Raw genomic sequence first — 23,195 nt, 5'->3', positions numbered from 1 at the left:
TGAAACCGTAATTATTTGCTTTATTTTAGATTGAAATATAGTTGTAAACAAGATTTAAGCATCACATTTCAACCAGGCAGAAGAATCCGCTGCCTTTCCCCGCGGACCCTGCTGTGACAGGGGAGGCGGCCCTCCTTTAGTTCCAGCCCATCATGGATGTATAAAGCCCGTAAAACAGGAAGAAAACCCGGCCGAAACCCAAAACCCCTCCTCGTAGTATCAATACACGACAGACTATTGCAAATATTTACTATAAAAAACTAAATATCTCAGAGAAACAGCGTCTCGAGGACAGAAAACAGCCGTTTGGATTCCAACTGAAACTCTAACGGCTGTTAGCGTCGTTAGCTTGTTTGCTAACTCTAACATAAATCCTGGTTGAGATTCTTCTCCAGCTGGATTGATTTTTGGATTAAAAGACTCCTTTTAACTTTCACCATGGGATCCAGAGCCTCTACGTTACTCAGAGAAGAGGAGATTGAAGAGATAAAGAAGGAGACAGGCTGTAAGTTTATTTCTGTGTGACATTAGCTTTATATGTGTTGCTATTAAAAGCTAACATTCTTTCAGTAAAATCACATAACAATTTGGCAAAAAACTATAAAGATATCATACGAGCAAATTAAACAAAATATGCAAAACAGTGAATTTGTATCAATAATAAAGGATATATATATATATATATATATATATAGTACATGTATTGAATACACAATATAAATATATACAGAATAGAAGGCAGTGTACATCATGCTTGTCCAGCCTATCAACCTCCTATTATGTAAACATTGAATTCACTTTACATTTGAGTTAGAAGAATAAATTACGGTTTTAAGTTACATTTTAAATACTCAAGGGACCACCTGAAAACAATATATATACAAATGAGTGAATACTAAAAAGGAAGTTGCCCTAATTGCATTTATCGCCTGACTCATTGTCATTGCACACATACACACTCTTGTGTAATGAGCTCCAGTATTTAGGTGAAAAGTGGTTTTACCTGAAGCTCTGAAAGCCTGTTATCTGGGGGTTAAGGAGACATTAGCTTTATACACACATTGTGACATAAAGTATCTAGTATATTTCTATATATTTCTGTAGCTTAGTGAGATTTTATATTGAGGAGTATTCCATTTATTCAATATTGTTGTTATATTGTTTGTTATTTAGGTGCTCTATAGAGCAGTTATTTTGTGAATATGTATATACTTTCTGCTAATGTTAATTTATAGTCTGTCTGTCTGTCTGTCTGTGTCAACAGCTAAAACCAATTTCATTAAAGTCCTAGTGTACTGAAAAGGAAGTTGCGTTAGTTGCATTTATTGCATGACTCTTGGCTGTGTATCAATCTGGGTGATATTGCACACGTACTACAAACTCTTAAAAAGACTGCTTGGAGAGTGAATGAGCTCCAGTATTTAGGTGAAAGTAGTTTTCCCTGAAGCACTGTTATCTTGGTGTCTTATGGTGGTTGACTCCCCCCTCTCTCTCTGGTGTCCCCCCCTCAGTCTCCCACAGTCAGATCACCCGTCTGTACAGCCGCTTCACCAGCCTGGATAAAGGAGAGAACGGCACCCTCAGGTAAGCATCACAGAAGAGATAAAACACCTTAAAACCAGACGTGTTGTGGCTGATTAGTTGGGCCTGGAGACAAGGTATCTTCAAATCAAATCAACATTTATTATAGCCCCAACACAAGAAGTGCCTCCAAGGGCTGTACAAAGCAAACAAAAGCAAAGACAAAACATCATAGCAAAACAATTATACATTATCCATCAACATAAGTATTGCCATGTAATAAAAGCATGTGATTGATGTTGGAGGACAGATGTTAAAAGACATATGGGAACATCTCTGCATGTTTGTATGGCTATGAATGAAATAAATCTGGCTATGAAATAGAGAAATATGCTATGAAAGAAATCCAGAAAAACAAGGCAACACATATTATATATAAATGAGTGGGTAAAGTAAAACATTTCGTCAGTAAAATCTTGTGGGAGGTTTTAATTCAGGGGGTCCGCGGGGTCTTAAAAAGTACTAAAAGTTGATCAATCAGTTTAGCGGAAATGAAGGCTATTAAAAAGTATTAAACGGCATTTCCCAAGGTGTTACATGTTGTAGCTTGTTTGCAATAAGTATATGAATGGTCCAGAGAGGTTGTGTTCTACAGTCTGCCTGAATGTAGTCACGGCGTAGGTGTGTAGTGAGATTCTGTGGAGTTTATTGATGGCATCCCGTTGGGTTTGACGTCATCTGAACAGGACGTCGTACGCTCACTGCTTGATAGCACGAAGGTCCGTTTACGCCGGTTGCTAAGCAACATCGTTATGGGGAAATGCAAGTCTGCGTCCAAATGGTTGGAAGAGAAGGAGGAAGGACACTCAATACTGTATATAGCCAATGTGAGGTGAAGTGTGTCGCCAAGGTAACCGGTTAAAACTCCAAGTGGAGATGAGGTCTTAAAATGTATGGGAAGGGTCTTAAAAAAGGTCTTAAAAGGTTTTACCTCTGACTTCAGGATTCCAACATACCCTGTAAATTGAACTCTGGTAGGAAAACATATTTTTCTAAATAAACTAGAAAATACATTATTAATTCAATATAAATATACAAGTCATTCGTTATAGTGTTATATATTAAAAATAAAAACGTGTGGTAAATCCTCCTTAAAGCAATACAATTAGTTATTTGGCAGGTTTATTTAACCACATTGACTTTTATTTCTTTCTATTTGTTGTGTTTGTTTGTTGTAATTCAAAACATCCTCTTTCATTGGTTGCCTACCATTTTTTAAGCCCTTCATTTTGTGACTTGCTGCTTTATGAATTGTCTTTAAATGGGGGGCTGTGGCTCAGTGGTTAGTGCGTTTGTGTTCGGATCACAGGTTCAAACCCCACTGCAGTCAGCATGTCGTTGTGTCCCTGAAACACTTCACCCCAAATTGCTCCTGTGGGGATTAGGGTTGCCAGAAACCCCCCCCCCCCAGCAGCAGTCTGTCTGCACGCAGGCTTCCTCCAAGTTTACAGTAAAACAAACTGGTGGTGTGACCAATGACCATTTACAATTATTAATACTATTACTATTATTAGCATATATATATTTATATATATTTTGGTTGAAACTAAGCCAGATTTTTTATTTTATTTTTAAATAATATTCGATTATGGCGACTGTAGCGAATAATCGAATAATCGCTAGTGGGGATTGCCCACAGTATTGAGTATGGAAGTCGCTTTGGAACAAAACAACATGTACATGAAAATGCCTGCAGGGTATTCATTCCTTGTATTGGCTCTGTCTGTCAACATCAGGTACAGACATGTGATGTTCATATAATAAAATAAGAGGAATGACTAAAATTAAGCAGAACCAAAACATTATATTTACTACAAAATAAAAAGCTTTAATGTTTTATTAGGTTTGACTTATTTAGGCTTTATTTCATGCGTTTGCTTCACGTTATCCTACCTATGCACTGTCCTTTAGCTGTTTTGACACTTTAAACGTCCCGGCTGTGGAACCCGAACCAATACAAGATTTGTGATTCTAAAAAAACCTGATTTCATTAAACGAGTGTTATATGTAAATAGAAATCCAACAGTGCAGTGATTGAATCGTATAAGATCAGCCATAGTGTGACTCACTCTCAGATTCGGGATTGATAATTAAATCTTTATCTTATTATCTGAGAACTTTGAGATTTTTTTTGTAGTATTCAGTCGGGACCTCGGTGTGACATTTCTGGGGTTTGTGATTAACTTCCTGCTCTATCTGGAGTTCGGAGAGAAACAGCAATAGGTGAAGAAACAGGTAATCATTAAAGCTGCCAACACATCACTTTGCAGATCAGTGTCAAATAAAACGACATCCCTTACAGGAAGTCATTCCTGTGAAGACGTTCTGTTTACACATAACACGCTCTTGGTGCGGCTTGTTCTCCGGTATTTTCCGTCGCAGGTACATTATTCTCAAGGTGACTTTCTTATCATCCATTAGTTGCCAAAACACACGGCCGATGGACCAGCAGGGTTCACACACAGTTTTAAAATGTAATGACATTTCAACCGTTGTGCTTTTTAATGAGCTTGTAGTTGAATACACTCCTTGAAGAACGCTTGGTTTTAAATATAATCCGTTGTTTTTATTTACACAAATGTCCCTTACATGTAAAAAACGGTCTATTTGTTTGTTGTCTCCTGGCATCTCTCACCAGACGCTAGCTAAGCATTAAAGGTCCCATGGCCATTTCTACTGATCATGATTCCATTGTTGAGGTCTACTAGAATAGATTTACATTGTTCAATGTTCCAAACTCTCATTGGTTTCTCACAGCGTCTCTGTGTAGTCTGTGTATTCCCTCTCTGTCCTACACGGCTTGTTGGAGCTCCTGCCCCCCCCCCTCCCTGTGAGCCCAGTGTGCTCTGATTGGTCGCGGCGTGAGAGGCTCGCTGCTGCAACGGAGCAGACAGGCTTCCGTGTCGGCGATACAGGAGCACAAGCGAAACTCATCCTGAGCACACAAACACTCACAGCCGAAGTAAAAACAATAAGTGTGGCTTGATATTGAGAAAGAAAAAGGTTTATTACGCTGTGAGCGTCTGCGGAGAGCATTTCTCCGCCATCCCAACGTAGCAGCCCGAAAAACAGTCGTGGTAGATACCTTGTTTGTTTTAAACATCATAAATACGCAAACAACAATGAATACTTACAGGTTGTGTACCCGAATCTCCCGCTGGTCCAAACAAAGTAGGAACAGCATCGTTCTTCTGGGCCCTACGCCGTGCATATCCAGCATGCATCGCTGGAAGGTTTGGGAAGCTTTGTTTCGTGGAAGGCTGGCAGAGGGTGTGGCCTCTGGGTGTTCACACGTCACAGTACCCAGGAAGTAAACAATGGAAAATGAGAAATCTCCAACGAGGCGTTTTGGGGAGGTCTTCTCTGTGTTAGAGGTTTACTCGCTACAGGGAGCACTTTGAGGGTTTAGACTCTGCAGACCGTTCACATGCAGAAAAACCTTCATAACACAAGGGGACGGGTGATAACCGGAAAAGCATGACATGGGACCTTGTTACGTCCTCACTAGGGATGAGGAATTGCAACACACACCAGTTGGAATTGGTATAACTATAAAGGGTTTATTTGACATAGCAGGGTAAACAAAGTGGCGGGCGTGCAGCCTGGAACAAACAAAAAGGGCACAGGTTGATAAATAACCAAACAAAAGGAGGACTCTAAAAAAACGAGTCTAATTGCATACAGGGAAAATAAATACTAATGCACTAAATAAAGAACGAAACAAAACCTCACTTTAAAAGTGGTACAACTAACAAAAGGGTTCTGTACAAAAACACAGCTAAACTAAAGGCAACAGTCACAACATCCTAAGCTACTCTAAACACTAACTAAACTACTCTACACTCTAACTAAGCTACTGCGATTGGAGTGCGTCGGGCCAGCGTGCTCCGATCACAATCTTCAGGAGGCGGACCAGGAAATGGCAGCCAATCACGTCAGGGCAACCGCACAGCTCATTTACATACAACACAGATTAACACAGTTAAGACGACAGGAAGGCAGCAGTCGTAACAGCCTTTTTAAATAATCATAATCAAGATTACAATCCAAATGAACAGCTGGTAGACAGTAAACAGTGGTCATAAACATGTATGGCAGTAGGTTTAAAGTCCTTCTGTACACTTTATTTCCCACAATTTCATTTATTGTAACAATTTAGGATGCAACGATCAAGGCTTCAAGGGTCTGGACAGTTTTTGCAGTTTAATACCTTTTGCTAGGGCTCGATTTGTATTCTTAAAAATCTCAAATTTGAAAGAATAATGGCAGGGTGAGCTTTATCATATAATTGTTTTATGTTGACCTAGGGTTGCATATCATTGACTTGTTTACGATACCACTGATACCGATACTCAACCGATACATATCTTGATACTTTCATGTTGCATAAGGGACACATTGAATCATCCCGCAATTACTCCCATGAAGCGCTTTATGATATAGTTAACATGTCAAATGAATATTAAATTCAATTGTGGGACTTGGACCTTTTAGTACTGAACAAACAATGAAAAACAGATTCTGCAATATCATTTATATCAACCATCAGGCGTGAATAGTACATCTTGTCAATGGAAACAGAAAATGGCACCAGTATAATCAATATTCAACCTGAGATTCGACTGACCAGAGAACACATAACGGATCATGAGATCTCGGCATTCCCTGAACACAAAGGGACTTGGTTGCCATACGAGACAGCATTGGTTGGAGGTTGGATGTGTTAATAATATATTACATTTATAAAGCGCTTTTCCTGGTCCTCAAAGCGCTTACAAGCAAATAAAACAAAATAACAACAAAAGTGCTAAGCTAGGCGGAATAAGGGCAAGGGGTTAGTTGATTAGGAGTTGAAGGCAAGAGTGAAAAGGTGAGTTTTGAGGGATTGTTTGAATGATGTGATTGTGTTGGCGGATCTGACGTGGCTGGTGTTGACACCTTTCCCAGAAATAAACTTCTTGCAGTGGGTACAGACCCCACCATTCAGACTGGCAGTGGGTACAGACCCCACCATTCAGACTGGCAGTGGGTACAGACCCCACCATTCAGACTGGCAGTGGGTACAGACCCCACCATTCAGACTGGCAATGGGTACAGACCCCACCATTCAGATTGGCAGTGGGTACAGACCCCAGCATTCAGACTGGCAGTGGGTACAGACCCCACCATTCAGACTGGCAGTGGGTACAGACCCCACCATTCAGACTGGCAGTGGGTACAGACCCCACCATTCAGACTGGCAATGGGTACAGACCCCACCATTCAGATTGGCAGTGGGTACAGACCCCAGCATTCAGACTGGCAGTGGGTACAGACCCCACCATTCAGACTGGCAGTGGGTACAGACCCCACCATTCAGACTGGCAGTGGGTACAGACCCCACCATTCAGACTGGCAGTGGGTACAGACCCCACCATTCAGACTGGCAGTGGGTACAGACCCCACCATTCAGACTGGCAGTGGGTACAGACCCCACCATTCAGACTGGCAGTGGGTACAGACCCCACCATTCAGACTGGCAGTGGGTACAGACCCCACCATTCAGACTGGCAGTGGGTACAGACCCCACCATTCAGACTGGCAGTGGGTACAGACCCCACCATTCAGACTGGCAGTGGGTACAGACCCCACCATTCAGACTGGCAGTGGGTACAGACCCCACCATTCAGACTGGCAGTGGGTACAGACCCCACCATTCAGACTGGCAGGCATATGCAGCCACACTTTAGATTTTCTAAATAAGGCCCACACTCCACAGTGACGCGTTTGCGGAGTTTCACGGGGGAAATTGACATCGTAATTTCGCCGGTTTGGGCGCGAGTTTAAGGATACAACGCCTCACTTTTATTTTTAAAAAAAGTATCGAAAACCTGATCTGATTTCGGTACGTTATACCGTAGCCGCCAGTACCCGGTATCTCGGTAATACCCGGTACTGGTATGCACCCCTATGTTGGCCCCAGTTTAAGATATTTCCTTAATTGTTGCAAGATTTTAGATGAATAATATCTCTTTGTAAAACATGCTTTTGTTAATATTAATTTGCCATATTTCCTCTTCTCTGCAGTCGAGAAGATTTCCAGAGGATTCCTGAGTTGGCCATCAATCCTCTGGGAGACCGAATCATCAACGCCTTCTTCCCCGAGGGGTGAGTTATCAGTTATTGGTCTTAAAGATTAGATTATACGCAGGACTGTGCATTAAACGTCTGACTCGCAACCACCACAGATCTGAACAGGCCTCAGCTGTGGCGGCCTGAAGTATATCTGCCAACTGTGTCAGAAGTAAATCATCTGGGTTTTTATTTCTGTATTTTCTGCAGTCATTTTGTTTTATCATTCTGAAAGAGGAAAACCACATGTTTCCAAACATATCATTAAAATCCCCAAAAGTTAGATGGTGTTTTATATTTAGCCGTGGCTGGTGATGGTTTCTGGAAGTCTTCTTGTTGCTCTGGTTTTTCAGATGTTGTTTAACTTGAGAACAGACGTGCAGAGATGGACTCTGTTAAACGGTGTTGGGTTACGAGTACGACTAGTGTGAGTTTCATTGTGTCGCCCTCACAGCTCGAGGGTCAAGGAAATCTGAGCCACATATTCCTTTAAGGCAACGACGTTTTTAGGAAATAATATATGTCAAGCTCAACCTTGACTAGACTGAAGTGCTTTTCCTTCCGGGAAAAGATTGTCCCACTCTTGACCTGACAATAAACATCGGCCCCTCTGTTGTTTCCCCGACTCAGACTGCAAGGAATCTGGGTGTGATCCTAGATAACAACCTGTCGTTTACTGCAAACATCGCTGCTACAACCCGCTGCTGCAGATACACGCTTTACAACATCAGGAGGATGCGTCCCCAGCTGACCCAGAAAGCCACGCAGCTTCTGGCCCAGGCTCTCGTCATCACGCCTAGACTACTGCAACTCCCTCCTGGCTGGTCTACCTGCATGTGCCATCCGACCTCTCTCATCCAGAATGCAGCGGCTCGCCTGGTCTTCAACCTTCCTAAATGTTCCCACACCACTCCGCTCCTCCGCTCCCTCCACTGGCTTCCGGTAACTGCTAGAATCCACTTCAAGACACTGGTACTTGCGTACCATGCTGCGAATGGATCTGGCCCTTCCTACATCCAGGACATGGTTAAACCGTACACCCCAGCACGTGCTCTCCGCTCTGCATCAGCCAAACGGCTCGCTGCACCCTCGCTGCGAAGGGGACCCAAGTTCCCGTCAGCAGAAACACGTGGGTTTGCTGTCCTGGCTCCAAGATGGTGGAATGAGCTCCCCATTGACATCAGGACCGCAGAAAGCTTACACACCTTCCGGCGCAGACTGAAAACTCATCTCTCTCGACTCCACTTCGAGCGATAGAACTATTAACAAAGCACTTATATACTAATAAAGGGCTGGCTTACCTAAAGCCGGTTGAGTAGCACTTGAAATGTTTTTGCTCTATGAAGCCTGATGTACTTTATGATTCTGTTTTCTTCAAGGTTGTGTCTTCTTGGTCCAACGCACTTATTGTAAGTCGCTTTGGATAAAAGCGTCAGCTAAATCCAATTTTGATGTCTTCTCTCCATAAACATGTGTCCCCGGTGTGTCGGGGAACTCACGCAGCGTCAGAAAATAAAACCCTCTCTCTTTTCCTCCGTACCCAAATCTCTAAAAACGGGGAACAACGGAGCTGATCCAGATTTGCGTCCGATATGACGTAATATCTGAAATGTGGACCCACGGGCCAATCAGAAACGTTGCTATCAGAAACAATGCCCGACTGTTATGGTCGGTGTTTACATTAGCATCGCTTTTTCCACTTTATTGTGCTGTATATTTATATTTGTCTCTGTCTCTGTCTCTCAGGGAGGACCAGGTGAACTTCCGGGGCTTCATGAGGACTTTAGCTCACTTCAGGCCCATCGAGGACAACGAGAAGAGCAAGAACGCCGCCGTCAGCGAGCCGCTCAACAGCCGGACCAACAAGCTGATGTGTGAGTGACAGCGCCGTCACAAAGGGGGCGGGATCACCATCACTCACAGGGTCTCACACAGCGATCTCACTGGGTCCGTCCTGACTCTTTACTTTTTATTTCTCCAGTTGCTTTCCAACTGTATGACCTGGACAGAGATGACAAGATCTCTCGGGACGAGCTGCTGCAGGTGAGTGGACCGCTGAATAACCGCTGAGTCACCGTGTGTGTGGAGCCGATTGCAAATATGTTTTTTCTTCCAGGAAATTCTTTGTTACCTCTTAAAATATTTGCTTTTCTGCGTGTTGAACAAAGACTGTTGGGCAATACTAAGTGAACTCGCTCTCCTGGTGGAGGGGGAGACTTTGCCCTCTGCTGATAGTGACGTGATATCTCAGCTTAACTCTGATTTCTCCAGACGCCGTAACGTCCCGTGTTTTGCCTCGCTGCCTGTTATCTATTGTCCCATCTGGGTTTGTGTGACATTGTGCGACCTGTAATTGCTGTAAGCTCGGGGTTTAATGACTCAGACACACTTCTCTTGTTTGGCGCAAAACATTTGTGTCGCCGGCCTCGTGTGACGATGAGCCTCAGTGTGATGCTGCGTGTTATTCAGTAAATACTACTCACTGTATTTCATCTGTAATCGCTACAGTCATGTGTTTAACCATAATTACTACAAATTATCCTGTGTGGAAATACACCATCACCGTATGTGACCGGCTCCATCCGTCGCATTGACCCGAAGACACATGTTGAGTTGTATACACTGTTGGAAAGAGGAGATTCCGAGCTTTCTAATGATATCAGGATTGTTTTTGTTCTCCAAATATTAAGCAAAATATGTCACATTATATAAAGTTTCCTCTTCTCTGGAATCCATCGATCTGATTGGTTATTAGCGTAGCAAACGGTCAAAGTAGTACGGAGGGAAGGGGGGGTGTGTGTGTGTGTGTGTGTGTGTGTGTGTGTGTGTGTGTGTGTGTGTGTGTGTGTGTGTGTGTGTGTTGTAACGGACCCTGCCGTGTTATCTATGAATACTCTCCGCCTTACATTCATAATGTCAGCGGAGGGAGGGGGGGCGGCGCTGCGGAACAGCCGAGTGGCGAGTGAGAGCTGTCATCTTCCCTTCACGAGCTTCAAACATGTATTTATTGCGTGATTTTGGAAATACAAGTTTCATATTCTGAAAGCCAAGACTTTGTTTATTTAAAATCAAACAAAACGCCCGAACCCTTACGCGAATCCACGTTTATTTTGAAATGAGCCGTTGCGACTTCCGACTGATTTCGACAGAGCGGGCCACACGCTGTTGTGCAGACATCCGGCCTATCGCTCATCTTCTGTGTTTTCACGACTTCTCTCCAGGTGCTACGGATGATGGTGGGTGTGAACATCTCTGATGAGCAGCTGGGCAGCATCGCCGACAGGACCATTCAGGAGGCGGACACCAACGGAGACAACTCCATCTCCTTCAACGAGTTCATCAAGGCACGTTTAATACATCTCTTTGTACTACGGGCTTTAGATCTAGCAATACGTTCTCAAATAAGAGCAAACATAGAACCTCTATTGAAACTATAAGGAAGACAAGTTTACAAGAAATGTAAATATCCAAAAACAACATGACAAATTGCTTTTCATTGCATCCATAGAAATGTTTCTGCTCTCGTTAGCTGCACCCAGATGGTATATGACCGAACGGCACCGTACATTACAGTTGATATAAACACCGTAACAAAGCAATCTTTGCAAAACTATTATCCTTGTTAAGTTACTATGAAAAGACGAGATGCATTTAAATGAATCTAAGCCCTGGGTTTACTTTTTATTTTGGTTTGAACAAATGCTAACAAGTTGGTTCAAATGTATTTATTGAAACTGATTCCACATACGGTTTCATTCCCAGAGTGAATGTTTAATGTTCTACCAGGGGGTCCGCGGGGTCTTAAAAAGTATTAAACGGCATTTCCCAAGGTGTTACATGTTGTAGCTTGTTTTCAGTAAGTATATGAATGGTCCAGAGAGGTTGTGTTCTGCAGTCTGCCTGAATGTAGTCACTGCGTAGGTGTGTAGTGAGATTCTGTAGTTTATTGATGGCATCCCGTTGGGTGTGACGTCATCTGAATGAGAGGGATCCCTCCTCTGTGCTCTCCCTGAGGTTTCTCCCATGTTCCCTTTAATCTGTGGGGTTTCTCTGGAAGTGTTTCCTTGTACGATGTGAGGGTCTAAGGACAGAGGGACTAAGGACAGAGGGTGTCGTTTTTCTCATACTGATATTCTGAACAATCTGTGCTGTTGTATTTGCTGTAAAGTGTCTCTACTGGAGGCTATTTTTATTATATGTACAGCATACGGCTCCACCAAAAATCGTTTATAAATGTGCTATAAAAATAAAACTTGATTAGATCTGAACAGGACATCGCACGCTCACTGCTTGATAGCGCCAAGGTCCGTTTACGCCGGTTGCTAAGCAACATCGTTATGGGGAAATGCAAGTCTGCGTCCAAATGGTTGGAAGATAAGGAGGAAGGACAATCAATACTGTATATAGTCAATGTGAGGTAAAGTGTGTCGCCAAGGTAACCGGTTAGAACTCGAAGTGGCGATGAGGTCTTAAAATGTATGGGAAGGGTCTTAAAAGGTCTTAAAAGGTCTTAAAAGGTCTTAACTCTGACTTCAGGATTCCTGCTTATACCCAGTCTGTGTTTGAGTTAATACTTAACAGGCCGTGTGAGCTCAGTTTCACCCTGTCTGTGTCTATCAAACATTACAGAAGTATTTACTAACTTGTTCCGTTGTCGTTCCTCAGGTGTTGGAGAAAGTGGACGTGGAACAGAAAATGAGCATCCGGTTCCTGCACTAAGCGGCTGATGTTTTTTTGTTTTTGTTTTTTTAAATTGAGTCGAGCTTCAACATGCGAGTTGGAGCCCGAACTCACAGCGGGCCACACTACGAGAACACGCCGTTGCCGGGCAGATCACCTCATAGATCCTGTCCACAAAGGGAAGAGTGCCTTGGGTTGTTTTATGCAATGTCACTGTTGTTGTTTGGAACATTATTTATTAGGAAACATTTAGAGGGTTCCACTTTCCACAGGAGGATTTATGTCCGAGCTCGGTACGATAACGCGTCCAATAGCTAGTACATGTTGTGTCTTTGTCTCTATGCTTATGCAACGGATTAACGTGTAAGATGTGTGATTCCTCGTGGAAACAGACGGTGTTTTAAATGCTACTCCTTAATATCGCCGACAGCTCTGAGTTCCTTACTCGATTTAAAGCTGAACGCACACTTTGTGTTTCACGAAGTGCCATGGCTTCGTTATCTCAACCGTGAACCCTTATGGCCATGTTTGTGCATTTTGTTTTTCATAATCTAGCTGCTGCCAATAGATTCTAATTACCTGTAGGATTGCACCAAAGTGAGTTCCACGCTATGTCAACGCCTGCTGGAGCTAGGACATGTGTTCAATGTCATCAGTAATGAACTCTGTTATAGCGTGTCTTCCCTAATATATCTTTAAATTGGTATTACCCGATTTAGCTGCCACTGTGGCCTGATTTAAAAAAAAAAGAAAAAAAAAAAAGTGTTACCCCGTGTTCGAGTCGTCTGAAAGCCCTGTGGTGGAGAGTGGGAGGTTAGATTTAACACTTAAAACCAGTAAAACCAGTGCAATGGTGCATCATGCTTCCATCAGCTGCTATGGGAAAGATGTATCGCCAGGAACAGCGGTGACGACGTCTTCTTATTTTTCCCGTTTGTTTGTTTGGTTGCTGATGCGGTGTCTAAATGTGTGTTGACGTTCAAACTGCTTCAACGTTCATTTGATTTCCCCATTTCTCAGTTCCAGCTGCTTTAGAGAATCAGATGCTTTAATAATATATATTTTCTGTACAGGCTAAGTGTGACATTATAATCTTTGTTTGTCAAATCCTCGCCCTGCAGCAGCCGACTGCGGGAAATACGACTTGTTAATCATGTGGTTATCGATCAGATATGATTCACATGTTGGTATTATCTCAGTAATTCATCCATTTTTGATTTGAATAAAATTATGTGCCATGCTTGCTTTGTGTCTATTTTACCTTCTGTGTCTGGTTTTAACATTTTCCTTTATTTTGGACACGTATTGATCTCAAACAACTGGTTTTTGCTGCTTCAATAAATGTATAAAATATATAAACATACATGTACTGTCAGAGATGTTATACTTTAAAGGGCCCATGTCATGCTTTTCTGGTTATTACCTGTCCCCTTGTTGGGGTGGGGGAGGAGCTCCAGCAAGCCGTTTAGGACGGAGTGAATACCTATGGTGAATACACATACTATACAGAGATGCTGTATGAGAAACCAATGTGTAGACCTCAACTATGGAAATATGATCAGTAGAAATGGCCATGACATGGGACCTTTAACTAACCATTCATGTCTTTATTAATACATTGTTTTTTGATTAATTGTAATTTTGTCTATAACATGTAAAAATGTCACTTCCAGTCTAAAAGACTAAGGTGATGTCTTTAAGTGTCCGAAGATATTCACTTTAATATGATATCAAACATAAAAGCAACAAAACTCCATATTTTATACAAATATATTTGCATTTACCAGGCGATTAAAACATGTTTTCAATAAAAAACAGCTAAATGTACCCAAAAAATATAATAAAATAGAAGGTGGACTAACATCCAATAGAAAGAGGTGTGTCCTAATTGTCCCTGATTTTGAGTCATTAGGTCACATGACATTCACACACATTCAGTTGTGTTATAAAACCGCTGTATTCATCTGCCTGTATTGTTTTGTGTTCATCTGTTGTAACATTGTTGGTGATGCCCTCTCCGCCAGGTCGCTCTTTGATCTCAATGAGACTTTTACCTAATTAAATAAAGGATATAGGCCTATATATGACATGGAAACTAGTGAAGACAAGACTATACACATTTTAAAACCAGTATTCATATAAAAAGGAAAAAAGCCCGTGTGTTATACTCTTCTTTAAACACTAGAAAAAACACAGATGGATGAATTTAAAATAAAAAAAAAAGTAAAAAAAACAGAATGAAAAGGAAGAAGTACATCCGGGGCGGGCTTTCCTTTTTGATAGACAGGTCTGCGGACCAATCCCCGCTCACTCCCGTTGTCTCGTAGTGGAGCAGCAAACATGGCGTAGAGCGGAGGGTCTGCAGAGACGCGGCCGAGGAGAGCTTCTCCTCTCCGGGGTAAAAGGAGGGAGGAAAGAGGCCCTGACCGACGGTTTTTTAACCGTGAAATCTTCTCTGAATATTCCCTCACTTCGCACGGCTTCTATCCACGCAGTTTGACCCGGTAACACGTCCGGTTCTGGAGACCTGGATGTGTGACCGTAGAAGAAGAAAGGCTTTGTTTACCTGCTGCAGCTGAAACACCTGCATCATCACACCAAGGTCAGTGCTGCGAACCATGACATCAGCTCTAAAGCAAACATTTCTGCAGGTGGTTTCTCATTTAAGGACGTGGCAATGTATTTCACAAGGGATGCATTGAATATAGGGATATTTTATGATGTTTTTGTAAGACATAAAAAAAATGTCTACATTTTTTGGAAACTAGCTCTGAAAATCATTTAAATTACATTACATGTTACTTGTTAGACGCTTTTATCCAAAGTGACTTACATACTCAATACTGTGGGCAATCCCCGCCACAGGAGCAATTTGGGGTGAAGTGTCTTGCCCACAACGACATGCTGACTGCAGTGGGGTTTGAACCAGTGCCCCCCTGATCCGAACACCAACGCACTACACCACACGCCTCCAAATCAGCTCTGACCTAAGCATGTCTGCAGGGGTTTTCTCATTCAGGGACCTGGCTATGTATTCCACAAGGGTTGCATTGAATATGGTACTATAATGATTTTTAAGCCACACACATTAACATTGCGTCTCCATTTGTTGTGTAACTATGTAGAAAATGATTGATAGGTATATGCAAAGTGTGTATTTTATGTTACCGTAATTATTTCCTGTAACTGTTCTTCACATTCGTTTGCAATATAATGCGTCTTTCTGTATCTGTTTAAACATGTGTAAAACAGAATAACCATTGTGACAAGTTTTTGAAAATGGAATAAAAATAAAACTTCTAATTTACTGGACTACTCCAAAACAGACACAATTGAGTAATACAGAAACAGTATGTAATACAGGCTGTAGACTAAGAGCAGAAAGACAAACACAAATGGGTCGGTTAAGTCAATTAAATAGAAAAGTAAATGCCAACAATATTCACTTTACAATCGTTTTTTTTAAATAATAATAATAATCCATAATTGTAGTTTCTTTAATGCATATCTATATTGGTGTCTGTGTTTACATGTATTTGTTTTTGCATGAATTAAATGAATGAATGAAACAAGACATGAAGATATTGTCGTGGACTTGAAGCCCTCTGGTGTTACGCCTCTTTCCTTTCCGATGGGGAGAAATGATCACAAGAGTGAAAATGGCGTTTCATCACGATGACAATCAAAATACAAAAATAGCAATTCACAGAAATTGTACAAAAACATACAAACATGAGATTTCCATCTGAAGTATAAAAGATACCCTTTTTACACTTTCTTATAATCACACACTATAATAATTCTTCTGTGTGTTGCATCTTGTGTGTTTTTCCCATTTTCTGTCAGAAAACTTCCAGCTGCTCCACTTAAGAAGAGATCCAATATACAAGTTAATCCCAAATGTTTAATAATAAATAATCGAGACGTTCTGTGTGGATTTCTATTCTAGGATGGCCTCTCCAGAGCAAGCGGCTGAAACCCAGGACTGGAGGAACGTCTCGTGTGAAAGCAGCTCCGTCAGCAGACCCTTCAGACCTGAGGAGGGACTTTTGGACATGGGTGCCCTCTTTTCTGCTGCCGCTGGGACATTGGCCTTCTCTCCTCCGACCCTAAAGCCTCCGTGTCAGCCTGGTTCTGCAGAATGATGACCAGGACGTCTGCTGAGAGTCTGGGATCTCATCATGCACTCTGTGTGCGTCTACATGCAGCTAAATGCTGGCTTTACAGTCGCTAAATGACCTGAAGTTCTCCATCATTTGGGAATTCCCTGTCAGATTGGGCTGCGTGTAGACGTGGTCACTGATGCCTCCTTCCTCAGAGTAAAGACACAAGATACTGTAGCAAAGATCAAGGCCTGTGATTATCTCAGACTCATAGGAGGGTTTTATTTCATTGTTGTACGCTACCTCATCGCCACAGCTAGTCCGGCAGTGTGATCAGTACGAGCATCCTGACGGCCGTCCAGCACCACAGCAGATTCACACTTTGTTCCTGGATTCATTTACTTTAAGGGAGGTTGTTGGCAGACGTCATTTACTTTAACTTCTTCTTGAAGGAAATCTCTCACACTGTGGTGTCCCTATGCATCTGTCTTTACTGTTTTACTCCACGCTCTGATGTTAAAGGTTAAAGTAAAGTCTGCAGGTGAATTAAGAAATGTAAGGGACAGATTTGGCGGTTCTCCCCTTGTGACCTAACCCCGGATATCCCATACGCAGTTTTAAGAGATAGACTTCTATTATGAAAGACACCATTTCCTTCCTTATTTATTTCCACATTTGGTCTTTCAGGCCTCCTTAAAAAATCATTTAAAATGCAAATAAGTTAATTCATCAAAAGAAATGAAGATTTTGTGTTAAAATGTCTTTAAAAAAAAATCATTTTAAATTCTAAAAAAAGAGCTCAAACATGGGAAGCATCAATTGTTCTTTTCTCATAATCTCCTAATCATAAGAAACATCATCTTTAGGTCACGCAATAGCAGAAAATATGGATTTATAATTAGTCTAAAGATGTAATTTGGAAAAGAGGAGCATTAACAGTAGTCTAACTTGCTTTAATATGTAGTCTCTTTCACGTTATTATTTTGTCTTATCGTGGATATGTCCCCATGTTTGTACATCACCATGAGCTCTCGTATAGGACTTGTAGAAACAGGAAATGCTCTACAGAAAGAGACGGAATGTAATCCCTTTTCTTTGACACACAATAATAGAGTGAATCTGACGTCTCAAACATCACGTCCAGTAAGCAGAGACACACTTCTCCTAAAGGACATTCCTCGTTTTTATATAAAAAAGACAAAAAAAAATCCGGGATTTGTGCAATATTGATCCCAACTGTCATGTTGTTGACCAAACTGTATATTGTAAACAAAACAAGTGACGAGTTGTTTGAAAGCAACAAAATTACCAATGTCTTCCATTAAGATTTGTATAAAGTCGCGTGCATTCGCTTCTCTAGCGGTGCGGACATTATCGTAGCCGTGCATGACCCGTAGTGACGCTCGCCTCGTGGAGAATCAACCTCGACGTGGAGAGTAAAACTAAGAAACTTTTTAAATATGCCACATCCTGCTAAAATCTTACACTCACGCAAGTCGACTTGGGTGTAGAATAAAAAAATAATGGTGATATGCAGTTAATACATATTGATTTTAGGTTGTAAGTGCTTTCTATCAGAACTGCTGTCATGCACTCTCAAGCGTTAAGAAGAAATAGGTATTTGTTACGCAACAGCCACAAATCTCCTTAAAACGAGTCCCTGACGTGGTAGAGAAATGTTGGATTTGGATGTAATCGTTTTAATCATCATGACATGTTATTGTACATAATACCTCATAGTTTCGGGATTCAGAGCGAGATATTTTAATCCATACAATTGTATTTGATTATAGGTTTTAGAAGCAATAACCTACAATAATGCATGAGTCTAGTGCCAGGGTGTACGTGTTAAAGGAGTCTGTAATGCCCCCCTCCTATGTAGCATTCTATTAGTCACTTATTTTTCATTACAGGGGAGTTGTATAATATCCCGCTTTAGAATACAGTATCGCTAATGAAGGTCTGGGATACTTCCTGCAGAGCAAGTGAGGGTAGATGTAGCATCCTATATTACAGACCTATATTTTTCCCTGTATTTTTTTTAACACCAAAATCAGATGCTTTTAAAGAGGCCCTGCTTTATTGTTCACCTCTACTGTGACAGCCCAGTCTGCTCTGATTGGTTAGCTGGCCGGCTCTGTTGTGATTGGTCGACCTGCTTAGCGATGTCCCGCCTCTTAATCCATCACGTACACTGGGTGTTTCTCAATGTCGAGTAAAGCTGCGCCATTTCAAGCATGCTACGTCATCGAGTGCCGCCGAAGGACTGTCCCAATGTCCAGCATACTTGGATTTCTACCGAGCCCGGCGTCCTTCGTAGCGAGAAATTTCGAGGCTGCACATGGGTAGACTCCGCGGTCTTAAAATCCCCACAATGCTTTGCGCACGGACCAATTTCCCCAAATCTGTGGCGGAAAATGTAAGGCGGGGCCTCTCATTTGACGCACACTTGATAGCCTGTTCCACTCTTCGTTTTCCGAATGCCAGGAAGGATTCTTGCCTCGCTTCTGAAGCAAGTGACTCAGAAGACATGTGCTACCAAGCAAGCATCCTCGACATTGAGAAACACCCTGCGTCTGAAACCAGAGCCCAGTCTGCTCTGATTGGTTAGCTGGCCGGCTCTGTTGTGATTGGTCAACCTGCTTAGAGATGTCCCGCCTCTTAACCCATCACGTACAATGCGTTGGAGCGCCAATAGGAGCGTGAGGGTTATGTAGTGATGTCACTAAGTTAGGGAAGTAAACAAAGGAGTCCAATGGAGACACTAAAACCTACACCACACTGCGGTGAAGAGCATAATAGGCTCTCTTTAATTATAAATCGTGTAGCATTTTTTACATCTACAAACCCTTCTTTTCAGTACCTGTGGCTGCAGAGTTTTACTGACTGAACTTGAAAAGCACTTTCTCTCGACTTGCACTGTCGTCATCCTGTCTGGAATACTGTGTTCTAAAAGATAACGCTGTCTGTGAGGGATTTATAATCACACTTTATAAACAAGTAGGTGTCTAGCAAGCTGAGTATGTGGGGTTTAAACAATATGCATGACTTAGAATAACGAATGATTTGTATTGCATGCAATAATCCGACTCTGTAATGTGGACGAGTGTAACTAGGCGTCTGCGATGTTCTGTGAAAAAGAGACAACCTGGGGACGGTTTGTTTGACACAACAGCATGTGGAAGAAGCTTTTTACAGACTGAACCGCACCAAAAAACTGAAGATATACCTTATAACCTCTACATATAACACTCTGTCTCTGTTGTGTCAAACAGGAGCTGGAAACGCGGCTCAGCCTTCGTTCCCATGAGAAAAAAAACTAAAGTATGATTATCGATGACATTACTTGGAAACTATGCACTCCAGAGGGAGGAAATGGGCATGCTTGTTACGTGTGAGCCTTTTGTCTGGTTTTGAATGAATAATAAAAAGAAATCTATCAGAAATTCAGCAATAAAATGCAGCATGGTGCCAACGGGATGTCTGCGTGTCCATGATTACTAACGGGAGAACACATGTTAGTGTGTTTGTAGGAGAGCATTTTCTACATTGAAAGCTGCATGCTGTAAAACTTCAATGTATTTTGAGCTATATTTCAAAAGTGTTCGGGGGAAGAGGGTTATTCAATTTCTCATGAGAGTTTGTGTAATCTATAATATCGTCAACATACTCATAACATAAGGCTTAGTATTGACCTAGCCAGGAGGCAGTTAGCTTAGCTTAGCATAAATACTGAGAGAAGGGGTATTTTAGGGTAAAAAACAACAATTAAAAACCCAAATAAACATTACTTATTACATTGCATGCTGTGTGATAAACCCCTTTATAGAAATGAAAGTGATGGTGTTTTTATTACCTTTATTTACAGAACAGAATGTACAACAAAGATACAGACAAACATAAGACAGATGCTATCTATAGCACACATAAGAACAAGTAGATTTGAAAGAAAGTGAAAATGTGTGAAATATGAGAAGAAAAAAAATGTAAAAGCATGTACACAATCTAGGATGATATACAATTAATTAAATCTTCAATGCAAATATGTATTGTGTGTGCAGTCCCAAACAGATTAAAAGAGATTAAAATATCAGACAGAAGGAATGTATGATTGTTGAACTACAATACCCACAATGCATCTGCAGCATACACAATCTATGATCTGCAGAGATTCATTAAATGAGTGAGCAAGGCTGAGGGGAAGATATTGGAGAACAGATTGAAAAGCAAACGTGAACCCCAGCCTGCGACCGCTAGCTGACAGAAGCAATCCTGTCGGCCAGTCTGCTCTTAATGTGTGAGATCCGATCCAACTGCGCTTCAAAATGCTGCTGCGTCTGCGATAAAACAGATTTGTGTTATCAGTAGAAGACACTTGCTTTTGTCTAGCCTGGATTTCCTTTACTCAACAGTCCTTTGCTGCACCTTAAAACATTGATGGCGTGACGAACACTAAACCTCAATTAACCTTTTTAACAACATACTCTTCAATGTATACAAATTGTCTTTTAAAAAAGGACATGTCACTTTTAAGTCCTTTTTAAAAGATATTTACCAGTTTCAAGTTACCACATCTTGCAAGTATATAACCTATACAACCTCTGGTCTAGGCTGAGGTTAAAGGTGGGGTAGGTAAGAACGGAGAAACCAGCTCGAGTGCGATAGAATTTGAAAGTACGCAGCCGAAAAAAATCTGCCCCTTCCTCCAGACTTCCTTACAGAGCCCCTCCTCCAACACACACGAACGCGCACATGACCAATGAGGGCACGAGATAAGTGTGTGCCCAGATGGAAGGCTGACAGGCAGGTAGGCCATCCAGTTACTTTAGCCGGGCCGGCTCGGATGATTGGTCGTGCTTTTTACAGCGCCACGGCTTCCACAGACGATATTTTTTTTAATGTATTTATTGTCAAAGCATTTAATGTATTCATTGCTATCGGGATGTTAAGAGCATTCCATGGAATATAACAAAAAGTGTTTCTGAAGTGAATTACCTACCCCACCTTTAAGTCCTGGGATTTTACATGCAGAAAAACATTTTGACTCACCTCATTCATGCTCTCTCTGAGGGGCTTCATGTCGAATGTGAGAGTGGAGGCTTTCACCATCGAGCGGCGATTCAGGATGTAACTGCAGAGGAAAGACAGGAGAGGGGAGTTTTGAATGAGCAAGTGAAATCAGTCACTTATGGGGGATGCATGTTTACTCAAATATAAAACCGAGATAATGTTTTTGTCATCCCCACAATTAAATGTACATTATCGACCGTGAAATGCATGCTGCGCTAATAGTGTTCCTGATGTAAAGTAAAGGTAAAGGTCTGATTTGAATGCAAATAGTTATAGTTACACAACATGGAAGTGAAAGCAAATAATGATGTTGGCCATAACGGTGCAGCCCTATCCCTTATGTAATGTCCAAAACACACACAGTTGAGCAGAAATGGTCTGTGTTTCGTCTCCAACCTGACCTTTAAAAACGCAGAGCATGCAATGGACAACAGGTGTTTATTTGAGACAGCAGTAAACACAGAAGTGAATATGCTCACCAGCTGATGTTCTTTTTTTGGAGCAGGAACATGGAGCGAACAGCAGCGAGAGGGGGGGGGAGCAGAGTGGATCACTGAACCCACAGCGGAGCCGCAGCCTCGACATTTCAGAGAGCTGGAGATGCTGAACGCAAACAAACAGCTGTGAAAACATACAGGAAACTGGAAGATAGGAAAACAAACATCCAGGTTTTTGATATGTGCTCACCACCTCGCCATTTCCCCTTTATGTCCTGACTTCATGGCATCACTGACCACCACGTCGTCGGTCACGCCTGAAGGTTCACGAGCAGACAAATGTGGATTAATGTTATATAACAGGGAGAGCACAGTGAACCTGAAAAACACACATTAAAAGCAGGAAAGGTTTGTTTTTGTTTTTTTATAAAATACGTTGTATACATAGAAGGTAGGTTAGAAGTGATTTAAGTTAAAATAACTCATTAAAGAGTTAGAACAAATACATTTAAATGTAAAACAACACTAATACATTAAAATACCAAAAAATAGTAGTACAAGTACAAGATCTGAGTACTTCTACTTTTGTACAAGATCTGAGTGCTTCTACTTTGACTCAAGTACCAGATATGAGTACGTCTCCCCCCTCTGATTTTGAGTATAGATAGATAGTGAACTTACTCAAACACACGATAGAGTCCACACACTCCCCACACGCACTGAAGGAGTCCCCCAGCACGGTGCTGCACTGCAGACAGTGGAGAGTCATCCTCTGTGTGTGTCCGTCCTCTGCACACATCTCATCTGCACAGGCGATTAAAAGAGTGCCATTAAACTCCATCTTTATTCACTTTTACAGAGCCTTGTTGTCCCGCTTGTGGATTTGAACCAAAAACAACCCGTCTTCTTCTTTGGTTTTTAGAGGCGGTACCTTGCATTACCGCCTACTACTGGTGATAAAACTAACTCCTCCAAAAAATGCTGTTTAAAAACCTTTTATTTTTATGTTATTCAAGAACACAATTTATTTTGTATAAAAAATTGAGTGGTGGACATATAAAGCAATACAAACATTTAAATAAATAAATAAAAATACAGTTTTATATTTCACACGAGGCAACTACTCAACGCCGTTTGATTGGCTCCCGTTAAACACGGGAGCCAATCAAACGGCGTTGAGTAGTTGCCAACTAAACCAAAACATGAGCGAAAC

General features: G+C 41.7%; 2 protein-coding genes and 1 long non-coding RNA gene across 3 annotated transcripts; 1 reads left to right on the top strand and 2 right to left on the bottom strand.

Annotated features, from left to right (window-relative positions):
- Positions 1-104: 104 nt before the first annotated feature.
- chp1 (calcineurin-like EF-hand protein 1) lies at positions 105-13,615 on the top strand. Its single transcript, XM_034110857.2, has 7 exons — positions 105-505; positions 1,512-1,584; positions 7,648-7,728; positions 9,439-9,566; positions 9,674-9,735; positions 10,914-11,036; positions 12,358-13,615. Exons 1-7 carry the CDS (start codon positions 439-441, stop codon positions 12,409-12,411), a joined length of 588 nt encoding a protein of 195 aa, XP_033966748.1. The 5' UTR covers positions 105-438; the 3' UTR covers positions 12,412-13,615.
- On the bottom strand, positions 13,065-15,361 carry LOC139432895 (uncharacterized). Its single transcript, XR_011642482.1, has 2 exons — positions 15,206-15,361; positions 13,065-14,899 (listed from the first exon to the last, which is right to left on the bottom strand). It is a non-coding gene; the product is annotated as an uncharacterized lncRNA (long non-coding RNA).
- Positions 15,362-16,325: 964 nt separating this feature from the next.
- Positions 16,326-22,890, bottom strand: oip5 (opa interacting protein 5). The gene is given in 6 exon segments (XM_034110860.2): positions 16,326-20,812; positions 21,525-21,606; positions 22,025-22,083; positions 22,085-22,148; positions 22,233-22,299; positions 22,664-22,890. Coding segments are annotated over 6 exon segments (516 nt in total). The 5' UTR covers positions 22,824-22,890; the 3' UTR covers positions 16,326-20,728.
- Positions 22,891-23,195: the final 305 nt, after the last annotated feature.

The sequence above is a fragment of the Pseudochaenichthys georgianus genome, chromosome 22 (genome assembly GCF_902827115.2).
Source record: "Pseudochaenichthys georgianus chromosome 22, fPseGeo1.2, whole genome shotgun sequence".
In the NCBI taxonomy this organism is placed as follows: domain Eukaryota; kingdom Metazoa; phylum Chordata; class Actinopteri; order Perciformes; family Channichthyidae; genus Pseudochaenichthys; species Pseudochaenichthys georgianus.
This window is presented reverse-complemented; position numbering and strand designations above follow the sequence as displayed.